Genomic DNA, 27,461 nt, shown 5'->3' on the forward strand with positions numbered 1-27,461 from the left:
GTAAAAGTAATAAATGTTATTTGCAGTTAACAATTTACTTTTTTCTTTATTACAATATTTATGGCAAGACTAGGTATACTTCTTATGCTACAATACCTCGTCCGCGGATCCGCTCGACTGAACTAAAAATAATTGTATTTTTCGTACCTAAGTATGTTCCTAGTATGACATATTTTGTCCGATTTAAAAAGTTTATGTTTGATGCTCTCACGCTCGCTGTAAAGTGTTCGAAAAGTCGGGTTAATAATATAATAATTAAATTGCGTTTAAAATCCGTTTAAAAGTCTTCAATTTCTAAAAGCTCTATTTGATTTTGAAAGACCCAGAGACATTTACTTATATATTCACGAATTTGCATTTTTATACCTCGGTCTTATGTGTGAAAGAGCTACTCCTAAGAAGTATATTTTTTTAAATAAAATTATTACCTAATATTGGTCTCTCACCATATAAAATTTGTCAATCTATCAAGCGCTTTTTACATCACCGACGGAAAGAGACAAACAGAACAAAATACGAACCATTGTTTTGAGGCAAATAAAACATCCATATTTAATAGCAATTACTCTTTTAAAAAATTACATGTCGCAGGCAAATCGTATGTAGACACGTTTACGAACACCGTCGTCTGTTTATATAGCTTAGGAATTTGGTATTAGGTATGCTGAGATTTCGGAATCAGATATATTTGATGTGGATTAAGATGAGCTAGATTAGGTTCACATTATTTTAAACCTACATAATATAATCCGTCGGCTCACAAACGTTTCGACAAAGAACCGTATCGGCATAATACGAAATGACCAGTGTAAACAATGAAATTATAGAATTTGTCTGCGACATATAGATAATCAAGTTTATGGCAAAAAACGTGCCTGTCTCACAGATAATATAATAATTACTGACTAATATAAATTATACATTAAAAGCGGAAAGCTCAGGCATAAAACACCGACTTCAACAAGACTACGTCAATTATTTTCATAGTTTATTGTGTGTCTACAGTTTTCGTTCCCGGTTTCTGCTGATACTATCTTGTACACACACTACAGTGCTCATCTTTCTCTGAAATGATGGTTGTCGTTATCGTCATCGACTGTTAAGTGCTACCTTTAAGGAAGCCATTAACCACGATCTAGCCCGATGGTAAGCGAAGATGTGGTCTAAGATGGAGCGCGCTTCTCTAGAAGGTACCGGTTCACTCTTCTTTTCAAGACCTTCTGATTGTACTTTACGGGGAACACAGACTCGGGAAGCATGTTCCAATCCTTTGTGGTTAGGATAAATAATGTGGAATCGCCGCTTAGTCCGCGTACATGAAACGTTCACCAAATAGCGGTGCCTAGAGTCTGTGTCTCGACGACCGGTGGATGAATGGGGATGGCGGAATCAACTTTCCCGGGCTAAACTAGTCTTTTCTTCGTCAGAATACCAAGCTTTTTAGGCGACTTGGGCTTTTGATTCTATGTATGAACCAAAGTTCAGAGTAGGCGCTAGTTATGGTGATTACAAGAAGCTCGAGGTGGTCAGATATCAGGACAGATATCCTTTGGAATGTTGCGAGTTAGTTGAAATGGACTCCGTTTAATTATAGCATTTAACACCGGTTCAGAAAGCAGTTTCTGCAGAGAAGAGCCGACAAGAAACTCTGTGGTTGCTCGTTTCAAATCATATCAATTTTATATTTTAATTCTATAAATAACATCAGAATAGTATTCCAGCCATCACTTCAATAGCTTTCCGGCATATTTAGCAACAAAAATTTATAAAAATAGCAATAAAACACACAGAGCACTTGATGTAGTCAGCAATGAGAACGCAATATCTTTAGTTCAATTATTTTTATTTCAAAATCAAGTTAGTGGCACTTTATATGCAAATCTGATCAGTAATTTCCGTGTGTAAGTTGTAAAAAACAAACAGACACAAACAAAGACAAGTTTGTTGCATAATTGAAGATTTCGTATGGGTAAAAGTTCCTTTAGTTCAATATCACTACAAAGTATAAAACGGAGTTGCTTTCCGCCGTCTGTTTGTCTATGCTTAGATCTTTAAAATGAAGCAACAGATTCTGATGTTCTTATTTAATAGAGTGATTCAAGAGGAAGGTTTTTGTATTTCATATATAATTGCACTCGTGCAAAGCTGGGGCGGATCGCTAGTATCCTATAGTCTTTAAAATGATTTATAGATATGATATGTTTGTGACGTGTACAATACACATGTTTTGAATGTTTTGCAACTTATGTTCAATAATGAATAAAAGTTTTATTCATTCTTATTTTTTATTCATTGTTATGAGATTTTTTAATCGACATTCCCAAAACGAAGGAGGTTATCAATTAGATTTTTAGTAACTGGATTTCCAATCAGAATGTATGACGTGATTCTTTTCGTATTTAATAGATGATTATGGACATTTGGTCCCATTTTAAAATTTGGAGTGGTTCCTCATGAGGATGTTGGTGACCTTCCGTGAAGAGAATAATTATCTATACATATAAATGAAATTGCGAGTGTCCATTTGTATAACCGTCTTTTTTTTTACTACATGTATATGAATATAACCCCGTATATACACAAAAATAACATTGTCTACAATTGCCTGTGTATTTGCGTAATTAATGGAACTTTCACAGGCAGATAGCTGGTGTAATAAGGAATATCTCAGGTTGCTTTTTTGCAATATTCCTATAGGAACATAGGAATCCCAAGGAAAACTTGTATACTTGGGTGAAACTGCGGGACACGATAGTTTATAAATAAAGCTCCTACGTCTTATTGAAATATTTTATTCAGAACTAACATTAAAACTAAATCAAACAACACATTGCACAACTAAACTAACATTCTTAAAGCTGTTTACAGCAAAATAAATGCTCTTCATAACAATCAGAAATAAATTCATTCCTCTGTGGAATCTTACAATTATCTTTCATATTGAAAAGCAATTATTTACACAGAAATAAAAAGTTGAGAAAACATAATTATTTATCATTATTTCGCTTTATAGAGAACACAACAAAATTCTGTTTTTAAAAAGCTTTTTCGAATGGCTGCAAAATAATAAGGACTACAGATAAAACATGGCAGTGCAGATTCCACAGATACAAAATGTTGTCTTTGACTATTCTAGGATAACAGATTATTGTTTGCCAATAGTAAACTTGGAGATTCCCTCCAAAAGGTTAATATACGCGGTGTGCTCATACGCCGTGCTGAAATCTGAGAGTTTCTGAACAAATTCATTGCTCACACCCTTCTCTTCCAGAACATTCATAAGCAGATCGTAGAGATACTGGAAAAAATTAAGTATCATTTATTATCTGATAAAAAATTTATGCATGTTGTTTATTGAATCTCTAATGAGTCATAAGTAAATAAAAAAATGCAATAAAAAAAAATCTAATCACGCCTATCTTTGTGCATAATTGTTTGCAATGATTACGGAGAATTAAAAAATGATTAAGAAAGACACAAAAAATAAAAATAAAAAAAAAAACATACAAATGTTGCACTTCAATGAATAATCCTCACACTTATGAGAACTAAACTCCACATCGATGCTTTGATTTCCCCCATAATTGGCACCTGAACACCGTATAGTTACGGAATCAAGTATGGCGGATATATGGGGGGATTATAAGATATTCCACCACGGCGGGATTCGAACCCGGGACCTTCGAGTTGAAAACACTGTGTGTTACCATAAAGCCACGGTGTGACTTAGTAAGCAAGGCGAATAATAGTATATATACCATCAAAAACATAAATGTGAAAAATTACAGTAAAGTTTAATTAAAAAAAATATATCTGGTTGTGGACTATGCAAAAGAGTATTGCAATGAATGCAAAGAAGAGTTCTAAAGAAATTCCCGAAAGATGTTGAAGAGAACAGAATAAACATTATAATATATAAGTAAGTACGCATTTTTATTTCCTGTTTCATCATTATCAACTTCAAGGCAGATAAATTGAAATTTAAATTGAATGTAGAATAATTTACAAATTGTAATTACTTATCACATAATATCAAATTAAGCTTAAGATATCACTTTTGTCAAGTATCACTAATACTCTTTTATTTAACAGGTAACAGCTTTTAAATGTTTTTAAGAAAAAAAAAACTATCCAAGTTAAATCCAAAGCTTAATTTAATTGTAAACTTATTACGAATATTACTGGCCGGCTTCTTTATTTGCTGATAATGTTGTAGTATTTTCCACTTTTTTTTATGTAAATTTCCATACATTATTGGCCACTTTTACTAACAGAAGAATAGCAAGAAGAAAAAGAGATTAACTGGCAGATTGCAAATACAACAAACATTTCTTACTGAGTTTTCTATTGACAAGACACAAACAGGAGGTGAGCCTCTACGTGCCTTTCTCTTTTGAAAAGATTAAGGGATAATGAATGAAACAGATATAAATGTATCGACTAAGAATACTGAGGAAAAGGATATATTCCTAGATTTACAAGTAAGCTTTTAAATTGATAGTAATTAACTACTTTCCCCACTACTCCTCACTACTTCATTTTAAGTAAAATTGGAAATGAAATAAACATTTTTTTAGATTTTTTTATTAACTACCTACCCCATCAAGCACATCACCAGCCACTGCATACACTTTGTCGGACCACTCTCCCTTGTATAAGGTTACTTCGTCAATGCCGAATATATCATCTGTAAGTTAATAAATTCACATTATAGTCAACTAACTGGGCCCGGCGGTTTTACCCGCGTAAGTCCGTATCCCGTAGGAATATCGGAATAAAAATGTTATTCCAGTTGTTTGTTACTTACCAACATTGCAATTGGTTCAGTAGTTTTAGGCGTGAAAGAGTAACAAATGCACACACATCCTTACAAACTTTCGCATTTATAATATAGTAGGAAGTAGGATAGTATGATGAATTATACTATTCGCCTGTAAGAGCCTTAATTATCTACTTGAAATGATTTTAAATTGTTGAATAAAATTTCCTGAATGTAATCAATTCGTATCACACAATATTAGTTTTACTTTTAAATGAAGTCAACAACAAAACACCTCCATAATTTTAGACATGCGCCCCATGCTTTACCCTCTGTCATAACATTGCACATTAATTTTCTAAACCGTTTTTTTATGTAGCCTATAACTAGTTTTTGCACTTTTATATGTATTAATTCTTGATTTTATATATATATATTTTATAGTTTTGTATTAGTATAAAAGATTATCTCACTATATTCATCTGCGGCAGCATTTGCAGGCTCCTGCAGGAAGGAGCAAGTGAAGCCCAGCGTGGTGTCTCCACGGACAAGGTCCACCTCAAACTGCGGCTTGGACCTCATCTCAGCAAACTCCTGTTTCTCAGGCTGAATGTCATCCCCAAAGTCCTCGGAGTCCACAGTGTGGTTGACATTGAATGTGATTCGAACACTGAAATTTGAAAGATTGATTAAAAAAAGAGAACAAATAAAGACAAACAGCACATGTGGCTCAGTGGTTTTTGGACTTTGAACTTAAAGCAAAGTCAGAGGTTCGAGACTAGATGAGCGCGCAAGAAATAAATTGATATTTCAGACTCATCCATTCAAATGTATTGCTTTTTTTTTGGCATTGTTACCTCAGAGCTTCCCCATTGGATGAACTTTTTATATGCAAGCTGATATCTCCTTAGTGGTTGTATTTGTATTTCGTTTAGATCTGACAATTTGAAGGCAGTTTTGTTTTTTGTTAAAAAGTATAGTAAATGTATGGGGCCAGTAAATGTATGGGGCCAGTAAATTCACTTCACACTTTCACATACTGTATGGAGACTTTTAGGATTTCTATAAGTAACAACATTGAATTATAGAATTGTAACCTCACATTTCATCCTTCATCTGTTTAGTGAGGACCACCTCAGCACCATCACCCTTAATGGAGAACCCTTCCACTTCTGTTGGCAGAGTCTTGAGCTTCTGCGCTTTGCGCTCTGCAACTATTTCTTCAGTGAGAAATTCCACCAGCTCTCGTTCACCTTAAATAATATTATTCATATTTATTAATTTTACTTGCTAAATGTATAAGACATAAAAAACAAATACTGTATGTATTGTAATAAAAAGCTTACATTATGAATCTATGATACTACTACTACTACAACTATACTACAATTTTAAAGGCAATTTAGGCCTTTCCTTAATTTATTCAATAAAGGTAGGAGTTAAGATAGTGATCCACCAATTCCCTATTGTTTTTAAATATTAAAATCATGATACTATGAATTTTTTTTATACATCAAAGCAGTGCAGTGGTTCATCTGATTATAAATAATCACCAACACCCATGAACATTGACACAGAGGTAGTGCCTCTGCAAAAGCGTTGTCCGCTTTTAAGGGGTGAGGAATAAAGAAAGGATGGAAAGAAGAAATTGACTGGAAAGGATGAGGAAAAGGTCTCCATAAAAATCTTGTTTTTAATATTATTTTTTTTATTTGTTATTCAATATTAAACTATCATAATATTTAATTTTAAGTTTTTTAACATAAAAATGCTTAAAATAATACTTGAAAGTTAGTAACTTTCAAGTATTCTAATTACATAAAACATTTCTAAAAAGATTGTTTAATATTTTTATGCACACATAATCCAATAGAAGATTATGTCTGGATGTGAATATTAATTAATTTACCCTGCAAATGGAATATCTATTTATAAGAAATAGACACTTGACAATTTTGTCAGGGATTATGTTCATTCTACTTTAAATCTTTTTAAAAAACAATTATAAAAAAACTCACATTCAACATACATTTTAATAACGGCTTATACGTAATATAAAGCATAATTTAAATCTACAATACAGGATCAGAAGGATAGGATACTGGTAGTACAAGGGATGAAGGAAATGACTTACCAAGGGGTTTAGACTTTTCAGTAGGTTGATGGTGGTGATCTGCACAAATTATTATGTTTCTTTAATAATTTTTCTGACAGAAAACAAACTTTTCCTAAGTGACATACACAAATGCGTAGGATTTAAATCGAACGTCAATGATAATTTCAGGAATGATAGAAAAAAATTATTGTGGCGCAATCATAACCTATAAAAGCAAAAGTAACCTTTCGTGTGAAGCGCTTTTAAGCCGCACCCGCAACCGCATGTATTTGAGTGGTGCAAAAGGCCCGTGGACGTTGATGCGCCGTCTAGTCTTTTTGAACAGCTCATGTGCCAGATTCCTCGCATGAAGTCACGTTTTACTGGTGCTTGGGTCCTGCTGATAACTGCACCGGCGAGGCTGCTGTTTTTAACACAGTTATGCAGGACTCTGTGAGCTGTTCTTACTAGACCACTCATTTTCTTATTTGTTTTAAAATATACTAAAAACTAAACGAATATCCAGGAGACACTATGATTTTATAAAATAATTAAAGAAAAGACAAACCGAACCGCGACCGGTCGTGCTGATTACGTATTTAGTGTTGCCAATACCATTATAACTTATAACTTTAAAAGACACTGCTTTTATACATTTTATCAATTAACACTCATCCGTTATTATTTGAGACAGTTATTCAGACCTTATGAGTGATCAAATAAAATACGGCTTAAGAACTAAGAAAAGTAATACAGCTTTTAGAATTTAATGTACATTAAACTCTTATCATCATGCAATTATTGTTACTAGGGCTAAAAAATAATAATTTGATGTTGGTATGAATTTTGAATAGGTGCTATGTCATTTGTCAAATGTCAATTGTCACATTCACGTGTTGATTGCATTGAAGACACATTTTATACAAAAATATTAATTTATTGGACTCATAATATATCAATTTAAATATAGTAATGGGCAAAAAACGCAAGTTTTCTGGAACGGAAATCAATACAAACAATTTACAACCGTTAAAATCATCTCCAGTCGAAGTTATAGTAGAAGATGTAACAACACATCCCTTGTGTCTACATGGACCGACTTTATTATTTGCAAGTGAAAAGGGGAGATATTTTGCATGCGCTTCTTGTAGAGATAAAAAAGACTGTACAGTGAACATTGATGAAGAAGATTGGAAGAAGGAAGGGGTTAGAAAACGGAATGAAAAGTACTATAACCTCATACCAAAAATTGACAAACAGGCGGCTTGGAATAACTTAAAAGAGGTATACAAGAAATATATATTAAAACTAAGATATTTTCTATCTACATATATGTATCCCAATAAATCCCTTTGAACTTAATTAAGAAATGTGTATTTTTCGTTCATTTCCAATTTCAAAATCTTTGATTTGTTTGCATATTAATGTTTCATTGCAATAATTAAAGAAATTATTGTATATTCTTTTGGCATAGAACCACAATTTTATTGTTATTCCTCTGTAGCTATTATACTCGATTGTTTTACAAAATCACAGGTGAAATCGCGACATCCATCTGATCGAGCTTATTGTCACACATGCAAGGAACTCTACATAATATCTCAATCTAAGAAACACAGAGGGGATCACAGAATCACCACCCCATTGACTGAGGAATTACTCAATAACCCCTCCTCATGGTTACCGACTCTGGAAAATGACTACAGAGAAGCTCAGTACTTGTTCACTAAGAAGGCTGTCAGCACTGTTCTAGGAATACTGAAGAACAACAAAATTAGGTAAATTATATAAAATGTATAATTATTCAACTTAACATTATGAGTAGTCTTTTGTTTTTTATGCAATCAATTTAATTGCTTTCTCTAGTACTCGGGATACTGTTTGTATTTTAATCTGTGCCACCTGATGTTAAGTGGTCACCAACAGCCATAAACACTTGTAACACTATTGGTGTTACAGGCACTTTGCCAGTGACATATATGGCTTTTAAGTGGAACACTTTAAAATTACAGTTATTGTACAGTTTTTCTTTTCGTTGAGGCTTAATTACTGACTTAAGAAGTTGGACAAAAATTTGTCTTTTTAAATTTAGTATAAATATTTTGTTGTCAAAATATCCAAACCAATCTTTGATTTAATTTGCATTACTAATTTTATCATTCACCAGTAATATACTATGCATTGGCACACCATCAATCCATGAAGCGGCTCAAGCTCACCCAGACTTCAACTCCATACTTCTAGACTATGACTCCCGTCACCACCAGTTCTACGAGCCCACAAAGTTTCTGTGGTACAATATGTTCAACAACTATCTGTTTAACAGAAATATGGATGAAAAAGTGCTGACAAAGTTCTTTAAGGCATCTAAGTATGTATTTTTATTTGTATATGTCTGCTTTACAAAAATGTTATATAATTGAATTGAATTATTGCAATACAATTTCTCACTTATTTAGTCTTTAGATCAATGCAGTTTTTTTTTTATAATAAACTAATATTGTTTTTGTTATTATACATATAAACCTTCCTCTTGGAACAATCTATCTTTTAAAAAACCCATTAAAATCCATTGTATTGTTATAATGATTTAAGTATACATAGAGATATAGGGACAGGCAGAAAAAGTAACTTTTTTATACTATGTAGTGAAGAATTAAATAACGTTTTGTGTTGCAGAAATAAAAACCTCTGTATAGTCATGGACCCTCCTTTTGGAGGGCGAGTGGAGCCGTTAGTGCATACTATTCAACAATTATCGGCGACCTACAACAAAGTCTGTGAGACAGAAGGCACTCTACCAGTTATATGGGCGTTCCCGTATTTTTCGGAACCATACATTAAGAATATGATGCCGGAAATTAAGATGCATGATTATCAGGTAATTTGATGAAACAAAATGTTTTATTTGAAAAGGTTGTTAATAATTGCTTATTACTTTTCCCGTATAATTTACTAAAACAAATATAACATTGTTGATTTACAATAACATACAGTTTAATAGTAAAGTAGTAGTAAAGTATAAAGACTTTTTTATCCTTTACAGGTCGAATATCAGAACCACAAAAAGTTCCAAAACAGCAAAGGTGGCCGTAAGTTCGGTTCACCAGTGCGTTTCTTCACCAATCTCCCATTGATCACCATCAACCTCTCCGACGATAGCAGTTACAAGTACTGCGACAAATGCAAATACTGGGTTGCCACATCGAATATTCACTGTAATAAGTGCAAAGAGTGCACCAGCAAGAACGGCATGAGATACGTGCACTGCGACTTGTGCAAGCGGTGTGTCAAGCCCACGTATAAACACTGTAAAGTGTGTGAACGATGTTGCCAAACGGAACACAAGTGTGGTGTCGTTGTACAGTCACAGGTACGATATCTTAGCTAATTATAATGTAAGAAAAGGAATTATGCTGTATTGTCTATTGTGTTATAGTACACATATATGGGTGAACTAATTTAGGTAGAATTTGTTTTAAACAAATTAAAAAAGAAAGGAGGAGGTTGCATACTTTTGACTTTTGATGATTCTTAAATTCAAAGTCACTAGTCTTATTTGGTCCAATTTAAATTAGGTCTAGTTCTGATAGTTGGAAAGCGGGCTTTTTAGTAAATAAAACAAGTATAGTTCATTTATAACAATATTATTTTTTGTTTCAGTCATGTTACAATTGTAATGAAAGAGGACACAAGAAATCAGATTGTCCACGAAAGGAAGTTGTTAGCGATAAAAAACGAAAAGTGAAGTAAACTATATATTTTAATATAACTTTGTTATAATATTATTGTGTTTAATTGTTTTTCGTTTTTCATTATTAATGAAATCACATTAAATTTTGTGTAGTAGTATAAATTTTCTGTCAAAGTAATTTGACAGCGAATTTATAAAATTAAAGTGATAGAAACAATTGCAAATGAAATTAATAAAAAATACTTACAAATCAATCATGATTTTAATCAACAATTAATATTTTGCTTTAATAATTCTTTAAATTGGCGATGAAAAACAAAAATTCCTATAAAACATCTCAGATATTAAAGTAAAGGGTATTAAAATAATCAGTATAATCTTATAAAAAATCTAAACCATAGAAAACTTAGCATGCCCTGTGGTTTCATTCACCTAAGTTTAAATTTACACAACAAGTACATGCACTATTCAATACTTTCTATAATGACAATGTAATCTGAAGAGTTTGTCCGTTTGTGACCTAATCTCAGGAACTACCGGTTCAAATTGAAAAATGTACTTCTCTGTTAAAAGTCCATTTATTGATGAATGCTATATCTATATATTTGTGAGTATGGATGTATGGATGTTTTACTCTTACACGCGAAAACAGCTTATCGTATCTGTTTAAAATTTGGTACAGACATACAGTCTGGATTAGCATGAAGGCTACTAGTGTTGCCGCGGATTAGAGCAAGTTGTACGTATAACTTTACGTACGACGTAGGTGAAACCGCAGGGCTCAGCTAGTTATTATATAAAAAGCAACTTAATGATTATTCCTTTTGTATTATTACGTTTGAATGAGTTGAAGTAACAAACAGACCGTTAAAGATATCTCTATTTACATTACATTTTTATTCTCAGAAATCAGCATGGAATTAACTGCATTACAAAAATCAGCATTTCAGTATATTCATAAAAATCACATTTTCAACCAAGTCAATAAAAAGTAGATCGATTATAGAATTATGATATTATGATTAAAAAATTTTATTTACAAAATATTCTTATAATTATGATTTATTATTATATGGTGTATCCCTTTCCCAGATCATAGAGCGCTGTAAAGAAAAAAATCATAAAATGCAAAAAAAAAGCTTTGTTAAAATGTTGAATAAGAATGCTATTTTACAAAATGATGTATTGGTAATTCGATAAAGTAGAAAATTAAAAGCAAGCATAGATAATAAACACTGAAGAATAAACTTTTTTGTATTAATAAAAACTTTGTGACACCTTATTATACCTTACATAAATAAAAGAAAAAAAAAATTATTTAGAAACAAGAGATTTAATTCAGACAATGATCAAGGCAAGCTGAATACTATTTTTACTATTAAAAAAAAAACAATGCATTTTTAGTACTTTCTTGTGTTTGGTTTTACGCGAGTACATTTAGAAATTAAAAACTTTTCAACGGATTTTAAACGCGATTTATTCATTATATTATATACGGAGTCTCCCCATGACCACGCTCGCTGTAAAGTGTTCGAAACGTCGGGTTAATAATACAATGCATTTTTATCATACACTTTACTAAGAAACTATGTCTTATATAAAATAAAACTGCCTTTTCATTTCATGTGTCTGTTAATCATACAAACATCATTTTGTCTCCATAAAAAAAAAATAGAAATTTGAAAATGTAGGTAGACAACATCCTGACCAAGCAATTTTTGCGAGTTTAAAGACAAGTAAGAAATAACAGAAACAAGGGCTAACTTGACATTGATCCTATGGAGCACGCTCTGCGCGGCGGCGTAGCGGCGGTGCACGCGGCGCGCCTGCGCCAGCCACGCGCGCCGCACGCCCGCCCAGCGCCCCGCGTGCCACTGCAGCAGCTGCTCCCGCCCGGGCGCCGGCTCGCGCTGCCCACACACACCACACATTTATTTCGTTATCATCAGCCCAATTCCCACTGCTGGTGGGGTTCAGGATATAATCCACCACGCTGGCCGAGTGCGGGTTGGCAGATGTCACATGCCGTCCAGCTTTTACTTCTCGGACATTTTTTTTTTATGTCATAGCGGGCAACTGGGCTGGTGGTTCGCCTGATGTTAAACGATCACCACCGCCCATGAACATTCGCAGAAGCTCAGACCTCTGAGAATGCGCTGCCCGCTTTTAAGGGAAAAGGGATGAGGAAAGGATTGATGAATGGAAAAAAAAGGAATGGACTGGGAAGGGCTAGGACAAGGAAATAGGCCTCCGGCTCTTCCACTCACCGCACGAAACACAATAGTAAGCTATTATTTCACGCCGGTTTTCTGTGGGGGTGTGGTACTTCCCCGGTGCGAGCTGGCCCAATTCGTGCCGAAGCATGCTCGACTCCCACAACAAAACATGCCGGTTACTATGTTTTCCTTCACCGTTTCGAAATCAGTGTTAGAGCTCGTTTAGAGCTTTTGTGTGTTTAGATCGATTAAATTGAATTTTATAACATATTCTTCACAACTTACATAATTCAAGTTAATGTTGTCTTTATTAGCAGCTAACTGTTCTGGCAAAAGCTGTGGTATTCTGGAGACGACTGGACCTTCAGGTCCTGGCAGTTCCACTCCATCTACTGGCTTCTCTTCTTTGTCCTCTTTATTGCTAAAAAATGTACTACTAATTGAGAGCTTTCGCTTATAAAATCTTCCTTTGTTATATGTTAGTAATAATACTTGTGAAAGATATGAAAAAATGTTTTCCATCTATTATACAATTAATAGCTTTATATGTCAATGTCGACAATGAGCTGGTGGATCGCAAGATGGTAATAAGGTGATTAGCAGATCTTACGCTACTACAAATAGATTGCCGACTATAAATTGGAAGGGGGATTTTTTCAATAGAAAGAGTGATTTAAGAGCACAGTTTATATGTACAATAACATCTATTTAACTACTCCGAGTTTTACGCATGCAAAACCGCCGGCAAAGGCTAGTATTACTAATGAAAAACTTACGCAAACTTCTTATAATCGGCTCTCGGCTGGTTGACAATCCACGCTCTACAAATGGGGTACAGAGGGGTGTCCTCACTGAATTGTGACAGTTCCACACTTCTATCAAACAACTTGAGCACATAGGATTGTCGAAGCACACCATTTTGGGAGTCTTCTTCGTCAGAGGACTCATGGCTACTGACTTTTCTGAAATTTGGTTTTTATCAGTATCAATGAATAGGTTAAACAATGTTTATATTATGGTAGAAATTTTGTCATCTCTTGAATAGATGTTAATAAAAGTAAAATAATTTATTGATTACTTGCGTTCCAATGCATGATATACATAATTGTAGTAATATATAGATATTGGTTATTCGTTAAGCATATAATCATCACTGAAGTGCAAAACTAATTATTACTTTCAACTATAATCATACTTCTCTCTTTTAGCTGGAGCGAAGTCGGAAGAATTGTCAGATTCCTCCACGGGTGGCTCCATCATTCCCATCAGAGCGCCCTTAAGCCTTCCTCTTGCAGTATTCACCTCTTGTTCTATGTAAAATTTATTAAGGTTACTTTTTAACCAACTTCAAAAAAGGAGGAGGTTCTCAATGTAATTGTTTATTTTTATATCATTTATGGCAATGGAACACTTGCACGTTTGCAATCAACTCTACAAATGGATTGCTGACATGAAATTGGAAAGAGATAAAGAAATAAATGAGAGGTCATTGATGATTCCTGAGAGGAATATAGGCAAGGACTGGGTCGGGTAAGGAAAAGGATTGAATCTTTAGGAAACACAGCAGTATGCTACTATTTCACGCCGGTCTTCAGTGAGGGTGTGGTTCTTCTCCAGTGGCTCAATTTAGGTTGAGTGTTAAATTCCCACAGAAAGAGTGTTAGATTCCCACTTAAAATGCATTTATTACCTCATTACTTTTACTAAATGAAATGATTTTGATGATTCTTTTTATATTTAAAAGCTTTTATTTTTCATGTGGTTCCTGTTAAATTAGGTCAATTTTTTTTTTCATAAAGGATTTTTGTTTAAAATAATTATTAAGTACTACTACTACAGTGAGACCTGGTTAAGTAGGACCAAGTTAATTAAGAAATCTCCATATCTGGAACTCATATGGAGGTCTCAATACTTTATAACTCAGTTCCTTAGAGAACAGTGTAACAGAATTCATCTTAATATATAAATATGACTCACATGAAATAATTGGAAATGTGAAAATAATGACTTAAATAAATGGATGGAAACGAATGGAATTACTAAACTTTCGATTGTTGTTTACCTTTTTGCTCATCTACATCTCTGTTCTTTGCGGGTGTCGTTATTTTATTTTTACTTTTCATTGGTGTTAATCTTCTTCGTTTGGGCATTTTAATAAAATATCTAAAGTATCTCTAAAACAATAACACAACTGTGAACTACTGTACAATTTCGAAAATAGAATCAAGAATTTGAATTCAAACAAGATCTTTCTAAACAGTGAATTGTTTTTTCAAATGACAGATAAGTGCAACATACCGTACAGACTATTAATTATGGTACAGATGTTGAAAGACTGGCATACGACGTATGTACCTAATCACTTCCTAGGTACAAACATGTAATAATCATGTACTGCATTTCTGTACCTATTATGTACTGATTTTAAGGTGAAGTGTATCAAAGTATACAGGCAACATAATATATAAATTTTAAAGGATTTTTTCCTTTATATCTAAATTTTGTAAGAAAAATTTAGCAAATGTTTATACCAAAAACGTCTGTTAAACGTAACTTACCTTATAAAATTTACAAATTTGGTTATTATTTAGTTAAGTATTCGATTATTATTTTCGATCCTAGCACCCACATATGTAGCTATTGGGTCTCAAAAACATTCGTCACTAGTATAGGTATCAAATCTTTTTACAATAAACAGAATTGTTAAACGAAAAATTAAATGTCAGTGTACTGTCAATTGGCTTCAATAATGGAAGCTGCTCTTATAACGTCTGTATTTAGCTCTCGGGAATGAAAAAGGATTCTATTTGAATATACTTATAAATGAACTCAATCTAATTGAATGTAGAAAGTTATTTTTTCTTTAAAATACACAATATATGAAGTGTGATGGCAACAACAACTTATCAACATGACGCAGATGGTACGAGAATGTTTGTATATTAAAAACAAATGTTAATCTTTCATAAACAGAATCACCATAACTTAACTTCATCTTATTTTTGCAAGTTTAAATCTACAATAGTTTTTCTCAAACAAAGTTTGCACGAATCTGCCCAGCTCACGTTTAGCGCGAAAAAATGTGACGTTTAGATTGTCCTTCTGGGACAAAACTATTTTCAGGAAGCAAGTTTATACCAGCTACTCAACGTCCCGATGGTACATGGAGGAAACCGCGGCGGGTGAGAGACGGTTATGTGCCCCAAGAAGAAGTTCCGTTGTACGAAAGTAAAGGAAAGCAGTTCAAAGCTAGACAAAACACTGGTTTACCAGTTGGCTTGACCCCCGAAATAGTAGCAGAAGCGAGAAAACCTAAGAAGGCTGGTGGAACTATACAACCAATACCAGGGATGATTATCAATGTAGAAAAGAAGAAAAAGAAAAAGAAGACAGGTTGGTTATGTGATTATTTCATAAGTTCCGTATTTACTGTGGTCATAGATTTGATATTGTCTGTTTGCATGACATATAACACTAATAAAACATATGCCAAACAATTGTCTATTTGTTATGAATAAAGGCCATTATTAGAAAAAAATGTAAATCAATTTAATTATGATAATGATAATATTATTAGTTACAAGTTAACCAACTTAAGTTACAAGATGAAAGTTAGTTAGAGAAGGCAATGTTTAGTCAAATTTATCTGTTCCAATATTTAATCCTTATTTGAATTATTGTTTCTTTACGCTTTTGGTAATGTCAAGAAATGGCATATGAATTCTCTTTCTATTTATAGGTGCAGAGGAGGTCGCAGAAAAATTGGCAAAATGTGGTATAACAGAACCAACATTTAATGGGCAATCATCACAGCCCTCTTCAGATCCCAATAAAAAACTCAAGAATCTAAGAAAAAAGCTCCGAGATATTGAAACATTGGAGGAGAAAATAAAATTAGGGACCCTTGTCCCTGACAAAGATCAAAAAGAGAAATTAACAAAGAAAAATGATATCATTCAAGCAATACAAGAATTAGAAAAAGCTAGCGTTTAAGAAAACAAAAGAGTCATAATATAACATTTTAAAAATAAATTACTCAATTTAATTAAATTTTTTTTAAATAAATGTGCATGAAATCTATTTGCACTTGTAAAATAAAATTATTTACAAACTTGATTGTGTTTTACTATTTAGTTGCCAAAGGTGTGTTTTGTTTTTATTTTATGCAAGTATTACAATATTTAAAACAATATAACATGAAGAAAATGGATAACAAATCTTTGATTTTGTGAGCATAATTGACTGTTTGGGTTGGCTATTATAATACACATAACAAATGACTTAGGCAACTGTTAACTTCAAGGATATCCAAATTATTGTTTTAGTTTATATAAAAAGCTAGTTATTTTATGTTCTGTTTTGGAGAGTAGAGTTGCATGGTATTAACTTATTATATCATGAGTGTATATAATATATAATTTTCATGGAATAGATAAGGATATAATTAAAACAGCTGGGACAATAGATAATAATATAATCAGTAAGTTACAAATCTGACATGATGTTAATGATTTGTGCTATAACAAGACCTACAGACTGCAACTTGCAAATATTCAAACGCCTTTGGTGCCATGGTATTATAAATAATTTCTCATCTTTCCTTGTGGTTAGAAGAGACTCTGCAAAAAACAATTTAAAGTGATAAATTGATTATTAGGTAGTGAAAATGTACTCAGAAATTAATTTATACCACGTCATTCGTATTAACATTGTGGAACTGTTAAAATACCTATTATTTCTACTTCAATGGCTTCCGTCAGCCAGTTAAATCTGATTAAAGTAGCAAAGTAATACACCGAAAATTAATACAAATATACTTACATAATAAAAGATTTAAATAAATTCGTTCCTTGCCTTTTGACGAGCGTAATTTCCTAAACATGCGAGAATACCAGTTACTGCGATACCAATACCTAACACAGTTGCTAGAAAATCGCCAAAATCGTACCCTTGTGATGCTTCAACATTGTTGATGGCAAGCAAACAAAACACCAAAACTAATAGTTTAAAATACATTTTTCTTAAATATTTAGTTTCTGAAGTTTCTTATAACTACGAATCTTTACGTTCTTTTTGTAATAACAACTGCGAAATTAGGAAGTTAGCTTCAAATCATTGATCATTCACAACTTGTTCGTGTTGTCAAACTAGTTTGACAAGTTTACTTTATAATGTAATGACAATAAATAATTTATCAGCCAAAATATAATCTATATTGTATTGATGTTTTTCTGCTCTGTTGCTTCCTTTTTTCTCCACATTCGGTTACTATTGTTGTGATTTCGTAGGTGCGTTGTGATGTGTGAATACTAACATTTAAAATTTCGTTACCTAGGTACATACATTAGTTTTTTTTTTTAATCATCAAACATTGAACGCATCAAGTGTTATTGCCTTCAAATGTCAAAATCAATTCGTTAAATGTCAATTGTCATATTATGGTTAATTGCTTGTGCTTGTAGTGGATTTAGCGAAATTGGCTATTTTTGTTATTAATAAAATGGTATTCGTGAAACAAATCAGTTAACGTCTTTATTTTTGTATAATATTGTGATGTGCATATAAAATTTTTAAAGGAATTATTTTGTAAACAAAAATGAGTGGGAATGGAGGTAAAGGTTTTGGTTTTGCTGGGTTTTCGATGCCCAAACGGAATCCCTCGAATGTGTCGTTACACGCAGTGCCTCCTCCCACGGCGTCGATGCATAATGTTCCTCCACCGTCGACGGGGCTGTCCAAGCAAGGCTATTCAACTATGAACTCTATCACGCAAAATGCTATGACCGGCAATTGGGGGACCTCGGGAAAGAAACGCTCAAAGACAGAAGATGAGTAAGTCATTTACAAATTAATCAGTATATTGTTTATTATTACCTGTGTTACGCTATTTCACCCGCAGACGACTTGGACAAAAACAGATATTCATATACTTAAGTATCATCAAAATCGGTTCAGTAGTTTTCACTTAAAATATAACGATCTTTCATATATTTTATAAATTGATGTGTTTATAATATTGGATAATATGGGTAGGATTAAAATAAAATTGATTGTAAGTCACGGGCTGCAGCTTTGTTTGTTCGTGTGCTTAGCAGCAAAGTGAACTTACATGACTTGTCGGGTATTGCATAAATGTCTTATCCAATTTAATCATATTTTGAAAACAAAGATTTATCAGCTTTAATTTAGCCCTCATGAACTATTAGTCATCTGTTCAATCATCAGAAATAGCGGTAATAATTACAATTATATAACTAAATATATACCACGGACACAAAATACTGCAGAATTATTGACTAATTAGCACCTAAAGACAATCGTAATTCAGATAAAGAACTGTCAAGTAAATAAGTAAGTAATGATTTTAATTGCAGATATTTTGATGATGATGACGAGCCTCCAACACCTGCTCTTGCATACATCCCCGCGCCAGGAAGCCCTTCTAATGATATGTCTAACTCTCAGGTAAGTCAGGTATCAGGTTTTTGTTTACATTATGAATTACAGTCTTAATTTGGGATCTCATCAATTTATGTTATTTTTACACATGTCATTATACTAATAAGGGAAAACAAATTTACTTATCATTTAATTTAGTATAATTGTATAATATTTAGTATATTAATGTTGATGAAGAGCACAGGTTATGTTAAATTGTAACATCAACACTAAAAAGGGCTCACTCTCACACAAGACACCATTCAAAATGACAAGACAAAGCTAGTCAAATGTAATGTAGCATATGAATTTCATAAACATATGGTTCCTAAAACATAAAACATATAAAATATTGTTGTAAATGATATGTTATAAATTAATGAATTTAATTATACAACATTGTTAAAGGACATAGAAGAAGAGGACCCTTTAGACGCATACATGGCTGGATTGGAGCAGCAAGCAGCCAAGGACCTGAAAACAAGCAAAGAGAATGAGGCCTCGGGCAAGGGTGATACAGCTCGGGGTACCAGGGGAGATATTGATGAAATGGATGATGAAGAAAGTTACTATAAGTAAGGTTTGCCAGTTACTAGTTCAGTGGTGAGGTGGTTAAAAAAAAAACTGTAGAGTTATTTGATATTTTTATTGTCTGTATTCATAGTCAGGATTCACAAGAATAACTATGCAAAATTAATAGATTTTTAATGTATCAAAATTATTCTTTCAGATTATTAGATGGTTTGCATTGTATTTTCTTGTGTTTGATTTTACGCGAGTATTCGACCCGACGTTTCGAACACTTTAGAGCGAGCGTGCTCACGGGGAGACAGATGTTAATAATATAATGAATAAATCGCGTTTAAAATCCGTTAAAAAGTTTTTAATTTCTAAATGGTTTGCATTGTTGCACTTTTATTATCGGACTCACTGATTGAGGGAACTGTTTATTTATGAGCAAAATATATTCATCTCATCTGTCTGCTTTCTTAGTAGACAGAAATCTTACATATAATTCAATATGTCAATCGAAAATGGGGTGTCTCTTTAGTGTCCTACAAATAATTTTTATGTAACTCTCATTTACAGATATATGGAGGAAAATCCACTCTCCGCTGCAGATGATGGTTCAGATGTTGAAATTGAGTATGATGAAGATGGCAACCCCATTGCTCCCCCAAAGAAGAAGTTCATAGACCCCTTACCTCCCATAGATCATTCAGAAATTGTATATGAACCATTTGAAAAAAACTTCTACACCCCACATGAAGATATAGAGAAATTGACAAATGAACAGGTGGAAGAATTGAAAAAGAACTTAGGTGTACAGGTTGGTAGTATATCTTGTTTTTCTTTTGTAAAATATGGACCCTTTGGACCTTTTTATACATAGCTTGTACGATTAATGAAGTTATGAATTAGTTGTTTTAAATAAGTGAATTTACTAGAAAAGGTCCAATGTAGGCTAGGAAATATAATATTATCAATGCATATTCTCATATAAGATTACTAACTAAAGATTAACTAACCTTAATGATTTAACTTACAATGAATGTAATTGTTTAAAGCTAAATTTTATTATATTTTCTCCATCTGATTATGATTCAGTTCAGATAAACATTGGATGAATTTATTTTCATTATTGGATGTGTAAAAGTCCACTTTTAACATGTCATCAATACATTTTATTTGTATTGATATTTACCAACTAATTACGTATTCTTGATGTAAACCAGATATCGGGACCCGAACCGCCAAGACCAGTCAGCAGTTTCGCCCATCTTGGCTTTGATGAACAGCTGATGAAAGCTATTCGTCGGTCAGAATATACGCAACCCACGCCTGTGCAGGCTGCTGGTGTTCCCGCGGCTCTATCTGGACGAGATCTAATCGGTAATTGAACCTTTGAAATTTATGATACCGTTAAAGCATTTGAGTTACCGCATTTAAGTATTTTGTTAAATTTTCCATAAAATTTGACTATATATATTTCAAAATAGACAAATCAGTATTTGAAAATGTTAATAATTTACGATTGCCTCCATGTAAATATGGATTTTGTAGGAAAGTTACAGTTTAAAGCGAGGGGTGTCTCAAGGGTCTATTGTTGGTGAACTATTCTTCTTTTTAAGCATGATTGAATTGTGAATTGGCCTCAATTCAAGATTCACATACAATTTAGCAAAGATAATATAAAACTTATCTAAACAGGTATCGCTAGAACGGGATCAGGTAAAACAGCAGCGTTTTTATGGCCCTTGCTGATACATATCATGGATCAAAAGGAGTTAGCACCCGGGGATGGGCCTATTGGTTTGATTTTAGCACCAACGAGAGAATTAGCCCAACAGGTTAGTTCAATTATATTTTATTGAGTACTAGCTGCACGCCCTGGCTCCGCGCGGGGACCTAGTAATTTATCGTAATGCTCATAATATAAACTATCCTATCTCTCAAGTTGGATCGAACTGCACATGGTGTGCGAATTTTATTATAATCGGTTAAGTGAAAATTAAGATTATACTTTCGCCCGCGGCTTCGCCCGCGGCTTCGCCCGCGTAGTCAAAGTAAAACTCGTATAGTAACCGTTTTCATAGAAATTTCAGGTTAAAAACCTATCCTATATGAACCTTGATCTAGGTCTCAAACAGTCTTCATTTCATTAATATCGGTTCTCTGTGTTGGGCGTGACAGACAGACAAACAGAAAGCGTTACTTTTGCGTTTATAATGTCATTGATGAAAATGGATATTGTGTTAAAAAATATGAAAAGCAGTCGGTTTAAATTGAAAGCATCAATTTCTCTTCTAGATTTACATGGAAGCGAAGAAATTCGGCAAAGTGTATAACATTCGGTGCGTATGCTGTTACGGCGGCGGGTCTAAGTGGGAGCAAACAAAGGCATTAGAAGGTATGATTTTTTTACTTAAATTATTTTATATGAGAAACATTGTTGATTTTTGAAATTGTTGTTTATTTAATTTCCCTTCCCTTATCCCGTAAAACGCATTTGCAGCACCCCTCTGCAAATGTTCATGGGCGTTGGTGATCGTTTACCATCATGCGAACCACTTGCTCAGATGTCCGCTGTGACATAAATAATGGTTGTTTTTAAACCCCCGACGCGAAAAGAGGGGACTTATAAGTTTGACGTGTGTGTCTGTCGCTCTGTGGCATCATAACCCCCGAACGGATGCGTTGATTTCAATTTAGTTTTTTGTTTTAAACAGGTGGAGCTGAAATCGTCGTGGGTACCCCGGGGCGTGTCATAGACATGATAAAGTGTAAAGCGACGAATTTGCAGAGGGTCACCTACTTGGTGTTAGATGAAGCCGACAGAATGTTCGATATGGGATTTGGTGAGTGCATTTTTACATTGGCCGGGTTATAGTTATACATAGGGGTGGTGTGGATTATGGTAAGCCAGCTTCTATTTTTGATTATAAATTTCATAATTTTTGGGAATTTTTCTGATTGTTTGTTTGGAATATAGAGATTTTTGGTTTGTTTGTGCAAAACTTTAAAAGCTACAAACAAATTGTTTAACCGTTTGTGTTGGGCATCACAAAACTATGTATGTTAATATGTAATTTAAAAAATAATTAAGCACAAATTTTATGCCACGGATTGTGGTTTATTTCAAGTATTATATTGTGTAATTTTGTTTATTTATTTAAAACAATTAGATGACATACATTTATGTTAGTAAATTACTTATAAATGGTAGTATATAATTTAATTTTCATCAATTGACGCGGCACCTATGCGTAAATCTGCGGCTTCGACAATGAGCGTCTGTAAAACTACGAGTGCCATTGATCATAGTGGCCCACATCCGGGCCAAAAACGACACCACCTCCCCAATTGTACACGGGCGGTAGTGATCTGTCTCGAAAGAGTGTCACAGACTGCGTTATATCGCGCCTCGTTCTCCGGCAGAGCCGCAGGTGCGCTCGATCTGCGCGCACGTGCGGCCGGAGCGGCAGGCGCTGCTGTTCTCCGCCACCTTCCCGCGCCGCGTGGAGCGCCTCGCGCGCGACGCGCTGCACGACCCCGTGCGCGTGCAGCACGGCGCCGCCGGCCAGGCCTGCCACCTCGTCACGCAGCACGTGCGGTACGTGCGCCGCGCCGCCTGACACGCGACACGTGACACGTGACACATGACACACGCCACACGACATGAGACACATGGTACATGACACACGCCACACAATACACAACACACAGCACACAACACACAACACACGACACACAACACAACACACGACACACAACACCCAACACACGACACACCACACAAAACACACGACACACCACACACAACACACGACACACCACAACACACAACACACACCACACCACACATCACACACCACACACCACACAACACATAACACACCACACCACACCAATTTTTTATGTTATTCTGCCAGACGTTCTATTGTGTGTATTATTAATTGTAGAGAGATAGCTAGAAGAACGGACGTTGGCTCTCTTATCACATGCGAGTATGAAAAGTATCGGATATTAACATCAAACAATTCTTATAGCATATTCAACAAACCAGAAGATAAATGGCCGTGGCTACTGCACAACCTCGTCGAGTTCCTGTCGGCGGGTAGCGTTTTAATATTCGTTACCAAAAAGGTATACATAAAATTATTGATCACCCTAATATTATAAATGTGAAACTTTCTATGATTGGATGTATGTCCGTCAATCACGCTGAAACTGAACTGAACAGATTTTGATGAAATTTGGTATGCGACGGGTTTGAGCTAAATTTTTATCCCGATTAAATGCTCAATTAGGATAAAACAGGAATCTTGATATCCGGGCGTAGCCGGGACAAGCATCTAGTCAAATAATTAAACAACATTGTATTTAATCTGCGCTGGACTGTAAGTGTACTAAACTAAATATAAATTGTTTTATTTATCCATAGTATTTCTTGTAAAAAGAATTAAAAAAGCGTCAAGCTACATATTCAAAGAGAATAAAATGTAAACTACCACTGTAAGAAAAGATCTATGAATTGAGAACCTCCCTCGTTTTTTGGAAGCATAAAGCATGAGTTTCAGCTAATTCAGTCATAATCTTTAAATGTGAGTCCTAACCTGTATTAGGGTTGATTCAACCATCCGATAACCTCGATATATCTCTCTTACAGCTGGAAGCGGAGCAAACAGCAGCGAACCTCGGCGTGCAGGAGTACGACGCGCTGCTGCTGCACGGTGACATGGAACAAGCTGATAGGAACAAGGTGATCACCGCCTTCAAGCGGCAGGAGCAGAACATCCTGGTTGCCACCGATGTTGCAGGTGATTTGATGGTGTTGGCTATGAGAAAAGACTATGGATAAATTATATTTAAAAAAATTGGATAATGGTCCTTCGAGCTGGTTTTTATTTAAAAAATATAACGTGTGTAATGTCTGTCATATGAAAATATCCATGTACTACTATAGTTCTTAACTAAATCTTTGCATAAACTACCAGCTCGAAGGATCGCTTATCCTTCCATCTGGTTTTCATTTAGTGAGTTGCGTTACGTGATATTGTTACATAAAAAATGAATTGATAATATTTAATAATTCTGTTTCATTAATGATGATTTTCCATCAATATAATATCATTGTACAATTAGTGTTACAAAAAGGTCCGTCGAGACAGTTTTCTTAAGAAACTATCACTTTCGGTCGGCTCATTTTCACAATTTTCAATCGCACAATGTAATTCACCCTACTACATGACATACATTAAGAAAATCCTTTCATCTTATCGTCTGTTGAAGTAAAGTGATTTGTAACGAAACGTGATGTGTTCGGGCAGCCCGCGGGCTGGACATCCCGCACATCCGCACGGTGGTGAACTACACGGTGGCGCGCGACATCGACACGCACACGCACCGCGTGGGGCGCACGGGGCGCGCGGGCGCGCGCGGCGCCGCCTACACGCTGCTCGCGCGCGACCGCGACCGGGACTTCGCGGGGCACCTGCTGCGCAACCTCGAGGGCGCCCAGCAGGTCTGTCGCCTCGCCCTCTCCTCTCATCCTATCTCTCTGTATCTCTTTCTCTATATCTCTTTTCTCTCTCTCCTTCTCTCTCTCTCCTACTCTATATCTTTCTCTCTTTATCTTCCTCTCTCTCTCTCTCCTCTCTCTCTCCCTTTCATTGATCGTCTTTTTTGGCACGGCACGTGGCCTGTTATTTAGTGAAAAGACACGGCATTACAATCCAATTATCATTGTGACGAAATTTATATTCAACAGAAAATTATAATCGAAGTCATATTAGTATCAAACTCAAACTTAAGCACGAACAACTAAGCCAATCTTTTGTGGGGGTGTAGTACTTCCCCGGTGCGAGCTGGCGCAATTCGTGCCGAAGCGTGCTCGACCCCCAATATTCTTAATTATTCTTATTAACCTTGCCTCTATGTTTGTATGTAACAAACTCCTTTGGACTCGATTTTGACCCAATTTAACGGAGACAATGCAAGAATCTCATGATATCCTGATTAGAATTGCCAGTATTAAATAATGACCTTACGTATAGCAAGTGAGAAGTGTGTCTATCTAAAAAGCAGTGTTTCATAGCATTACTTTTGTTATGTAAATGTTAAGAAACACCAGGGAAGATGGACACCAAAACACATCCTAGTTTGGGGTTTTAAAATGACATGTAGCAATGAAATACCTATACGAAAGACATAAATGGTTGAATATTATTATTTATCTGTAGGAAGTGCCCGAAGAGTTGACGCAATTGGCGATGCAGTCCGCTTGGTTCAGGAAGTCGCGCTTCAAGAAGGGTAAAGGGAAGAATTTGAACATAGGCGGCTGTGGATTAGGGTAAGATTAATTAAATTTTTTTTTAATTGTATGAAAAAAGTAGCTGCGCCCCGCGGTTTCACCCGCGTAAGTCCGTATCCCGTAGGAATATCGGGGTAAAAAGTCTTGCCTATATGTTATTCCAGTTGTCCAGCTGTCTACGTACCAAATTTCATTGCAATCGGTTCAGTAGTTTTTGCGTGAAAGAGCAACAAACACACACATCCCTACAAACTGTCCCATTTATAATATTAGTAGGACTAGTAGGATTCATTGTTATAAAATGTTTTTACAAAACATAGTGTAAATCAGTAAGCATTGTGAGAAAAAGAGACGAACAAATGGATGGAGTTACTTTCGCATTTATGTATAGATGTGCAATCAAATTTACCAACTGTTCAAAGGTTTACGTCGCGTGTGAATAGATGGCGTTGTTTTAAATCTCCGAACATTGAATTGAATTATTTTTCCAGGTACAAAGAGAGGCCTGGATTGCCCAACGTGACCGAGGAGCCAATAGTGAGCGTCCCCAGCGGTGGGCCTGCTACAGATCGTCTGGCCTCCCTCAAACAAGCCTTCCGCTCGCAATACAACAAGGTAACCCTCACCTTGTCACCCTCTTTGAGGGTAGAAATAAAAGGAAAAATTATACGTGCATTATAGGATAATACTAGATTGTTTTTTTGTCTGAGATGATCGAATAGCCGGTGAAAGAGAATGTAGAGTAATTTTGTTAATGTTTTCTGGAAGATTGAAGATTGATGGAAGATTTACTTTACTTGTTTAGTCTTAAAGTCTACTTTAAGAACTTCAAAATTCACTGCTTTGCCGGTGTCATTTTATTTCACTTTTTGAAAATAGTTTCTAGAGGGTAGTTTAAATAACTATTCAATAAATTACACACATTTCCCAGTTCACAGCGTCTACAGACCACTCGTGGGAGCAAACGCGCGATGTGCTGCAGCCGGGCGTGAATGCGCCCGCGCAGCCCGAGCGCACGCGGCGCAGTGGCAAGAAGAGCCGCTGGGAGTGATTAATATATTATGTATCATAATATGCGTGTGTTTTATTTGTTGGTTAATAAATGTTACCCCTGGTGTTCGAAATTTTAATTGAAATTGAATTGGTCGGATTTATGACGTCATTTATCCAGTTTATAAAGAAATAATATTAATTCTACACTACTTTATAAAGTTCTTGAAATCGGTACTAATAAGATATGATTATAGATAATAGATAAATCAAATGATATGATAATAGTATATTCTGGAGCACATGTCACAATGTGAAACAGTTAAGTTTCAATTTCTTAGTATATGAAATGGGTGCATCATGAAAATATATCCCGTTTATGTATTTGATTTTAACTTGAAAGTTGTTTTAAATAAAAATGAATCGTCGGACAGTTATTAGCATGTACACACCTC

At 34.7% G+C, this 27,461-nt stretch overlaps 5 protein-coding genes and 1 long non-coding RNA gene across 6 annotated transcripts; 3 read left to right on the plus strand and 3 right to left on the minus strand.

Annotated features, from left to right (window-relative positions):
• Window positions 1-2,776: 2,776 nt before the first annotated feature.
• On the minus strand, window positions 2,777-7,459 carry LOC119838614 (complement component 1 Q subcomponent-binding protein, mitochondrial). Its single transcript, XM_038364610.1, has 5 exons — window positions 7,100-7,459; window positions 5,862-6,012; window positions 5,233-5,429; window positions 4,599-4,687; window positions 2,777-3,298 (listed from the first exon to the last, which is right to left on the minus strand). Exons 1-5 carry the CDS (start codon window positions 7,332-7,334, stop codon window positions 3,146-3,148), a joined length of 825 nt encoding a protein of 274 aa, XP_038220538.1. The 5' UTR covers window positions 7,335-7,459; the 3' UTR covers window positions 2,777-3,145.
• Window positions 7,460-7,737: 278 nt separating this feature from the next.
• Window positions 7,738-10,639, plus strand: LOC119838613 (rRNA N6-adenosine-methyltransferase ZCCHC4). Its single transcript, XM_038364609.1, has 6 exons — window positions 7,738-8,138; window positions 8,391-8,632; window positions 9,022-9,225; window positions 9,534-9,735; window positions 9,901-10,227; window positions 10,518-10,639. The coding sequence occupies exons 1-6, from the start codon at window positions 7,827-7,829 to the stop codon at window positions 10,605-10,607; spliced, it is 1,377 nt and encodes a 458-aa protein (XP_038220537.1). The 5' UTR covers window positions 7,738-7,826; the 3' UTR covers window positions 10,608-10,639.
• Window positions 10,640-11,622: 983 nt separating this feature from the next.
• On the minus strand, window positions 11,623-15,054 carry LOC119838615 (protein lin-37 homolog). Its single transcript, XM_038364611.1, has 6 exons — window positions 14,827-15,054; window positions 13,960-14,074; window positions 13,541-13,726; window positions 13,050-13,185; window positions 12,313-12,458; window positions 11,623-11,651 (listed from the first exon to the last, which is right to left on the minus strand). Exons 1-6 carry the CDS (start codon window positions 14,912-14,914, stop codon window positions 11,642-11,644), a joined length of 681 nt encoding a protein of 226 aa, XP_038220539.1. The 5' UTR covers window positions 14,915-15,054; the 3' UTR covers window positions 11,623-11,641.
• A 433-nt stretch (window positions 15,055-15,487) lies between these two features.
• On the plus strand, window positions 15,488-16,878 carry LOC119838616 (partner of Y14 and mago). Its single transcript, XM_038364613.1, has 3 exons — window positions 15,488-15,687; window positions 15,888-16,157; window positions 16,504-16,878. The coding sequence occupies exons 1-3, from the start codon at window positions 15,654-15,656 to the stop codon at window positions 16,755-16,757; spliced, it is 558 nt and encodes a 185-aa protein (XP_038220541.1). The 5' UTR covers window positions 15,488-15,653; the 3' UTR covers window positions 16,758-16,878.
• Window positions 16,879-17,221: 343 nt separating this feature from the next.
• On the minus strand, window positions 17,222-18,044 carry LOC119838654. Its single transcript, XR_005288209.1, has 2 exons — window positions 17,586-18,044; window positions 17,222-17,383 (listed from the first exon to the last, which is right to left on the minus strand). It is a non-coding gene; the product is annotated as an uncharacterized LOC119838654 (long non-coding RNA).
• Window positions 18,045-18,186: 142 nt separating this feature from the next.
• On the plus strand, window positions 18,187-27,090 carry LOC119838689 (ATP-dependent RNA helicase DDX42). The gene is made up of 15 exons (XM_038364768.1): window positions 18,187-18,596; window positions 19,139-19,229; window positions 19,611-19,777; window positions 20,292-20,532; window positions 20,939-21,095; window positions 21,414-21,553; window positions 22,014-22,113; window positions 22,433-22,561; window positions 23,142-23,316; window positions 23,753-23,849; window positions 24,373-24,523; window positions 25,034-25,227; window positions 25,946-26,055; window positions 26,508-26,631; window positions 26,948-27,090. Exons 1-15 carry the CDS (start codon window positions 18,361-18,363, stop codon window positions 27,065-27,067), a joined length of 2,232 nt encoding a protein of 743 aa, XP_038220696.1. The 5' UTR covers window positions 18,187-18,360; the 3' UTR covers window positions 27,068-27,090.
• Window positions 27,091-27,461: the final 371 nt, after the last annotated feature.

The sequence above is a fragment of the Zerene cesonia genome, unplaced genomic scaffold, assembly GCF_012273895.1.
Source record: "Zerene cesonia ecotype Mississippi unplaced genomic scaffold, Zerene_cesonia_1.1 Zces_u004, whole genome shotgun sequence".
Classification (NCBI taxonomy): domain Eukaryota; kingdom Metazoa; phylum Arthropoda; class Insecta; order Lepidoptera; family Pieridae; genus Zerene; species Zerene cesonia.

Coding starts and splice junctions, on each gene's coding strand:
- LOC119838613 (XM_038364609.1), top strand. CDS start 7,827: ATGGGCAAAAAACGCAAGTTTTCTGGAACGGAAATCAATACAAACAAT. Junction 9,226..9,533: donor AAGTTCTTTAAGGCATCTAA/GTATGTATTTTT, acceptor TTTGTGTTGCAG/AAATAAAAACCTCTGTATAG. Junction 9,736..9,900: donor TTAAGATGCATGATTATCAG/GTAATTTGATGA, acceptor TATCCTTTACAG/GTCGAATATCAGAACCACAA.
- LOC119838616 (XM_038364613.1), top strand. CDS start 15,654: ATGGCAACAACAACTTATCAACATGACGCAGATG. Junction 15,688..15,887: donor TTATCAACATGACGCAGATG/GTACGAGAATGT, acceptor AACTATTTTCAG/GAAGCAAGTTTATACCAGCT. Junction 16,158..16,503: donor GAAAAAGAAAAAGAAGACAG/GTTGGTTATGTG, acceptor TTCTATTTATAG/GTGCAGAGGAGGTCGCAGAA.
- LOC119838689 (XM_038364768.1), top strand. CDS start 18,361: ATGAGTGGGAATGGAGGTAAAGGTTTTGGTTTTGCTGGGTTTTCGATG. Junction 24,524..25,033: donor GGTTGCCACCGATGTTGCAG/GTGATTTGATGG, acceptor GTGTTCGGGCAG/CCCGCGGGCTGGACATCCCG. Junction 26,632..26,947: donor TCCGCTCGCAATACAACAAG/GTAACCCTCACC, acceptor CACATTTCCCAG/TTCACAGCGTCTACAGACCA.
- LOC119838614 (XM_038364610.1), bottom strand. CDS start 7,334: ATGAGTGGTCTAGTAAGAACAGCTCACAGAGTCCTGCATAACTGTGTT. Junction 6,013..7,099: donor AAAAGCGCTTCACACGAAAG/GTTACTTTTGCT, acceptor ATATTATTTAAG/GTGAACGAGAGCTGGTGGAA. Junction 4,688..5,232: donor TGCTGCCGCAGATGAATATA/GTGAGATAATCT, acceptor ATTAACTTACAG/ATGATATATTCGGCATTGAC.
- LOC119838615 (XM_038364611.1), bottom strand. CDS start 14,914: ATGCCCAAACGAAGAAGATTAACACCAATGAAAAGTAAAAATAAAATA. Junction 13,727..13,959: donor GCTCCAGCTAAAAGAGAGAA/GTATGATTATAG, acceptor ACCAAATTTCAG/AAAAGTCAGTAGCCATGAGT. Junction 13,186..13,540: donor GCCGATTATAAGAAGTTTGC/GTAAGTTTTTCA, acceptor TACATTTTTTAG/CAATAAAGAGGACAAAGAAG.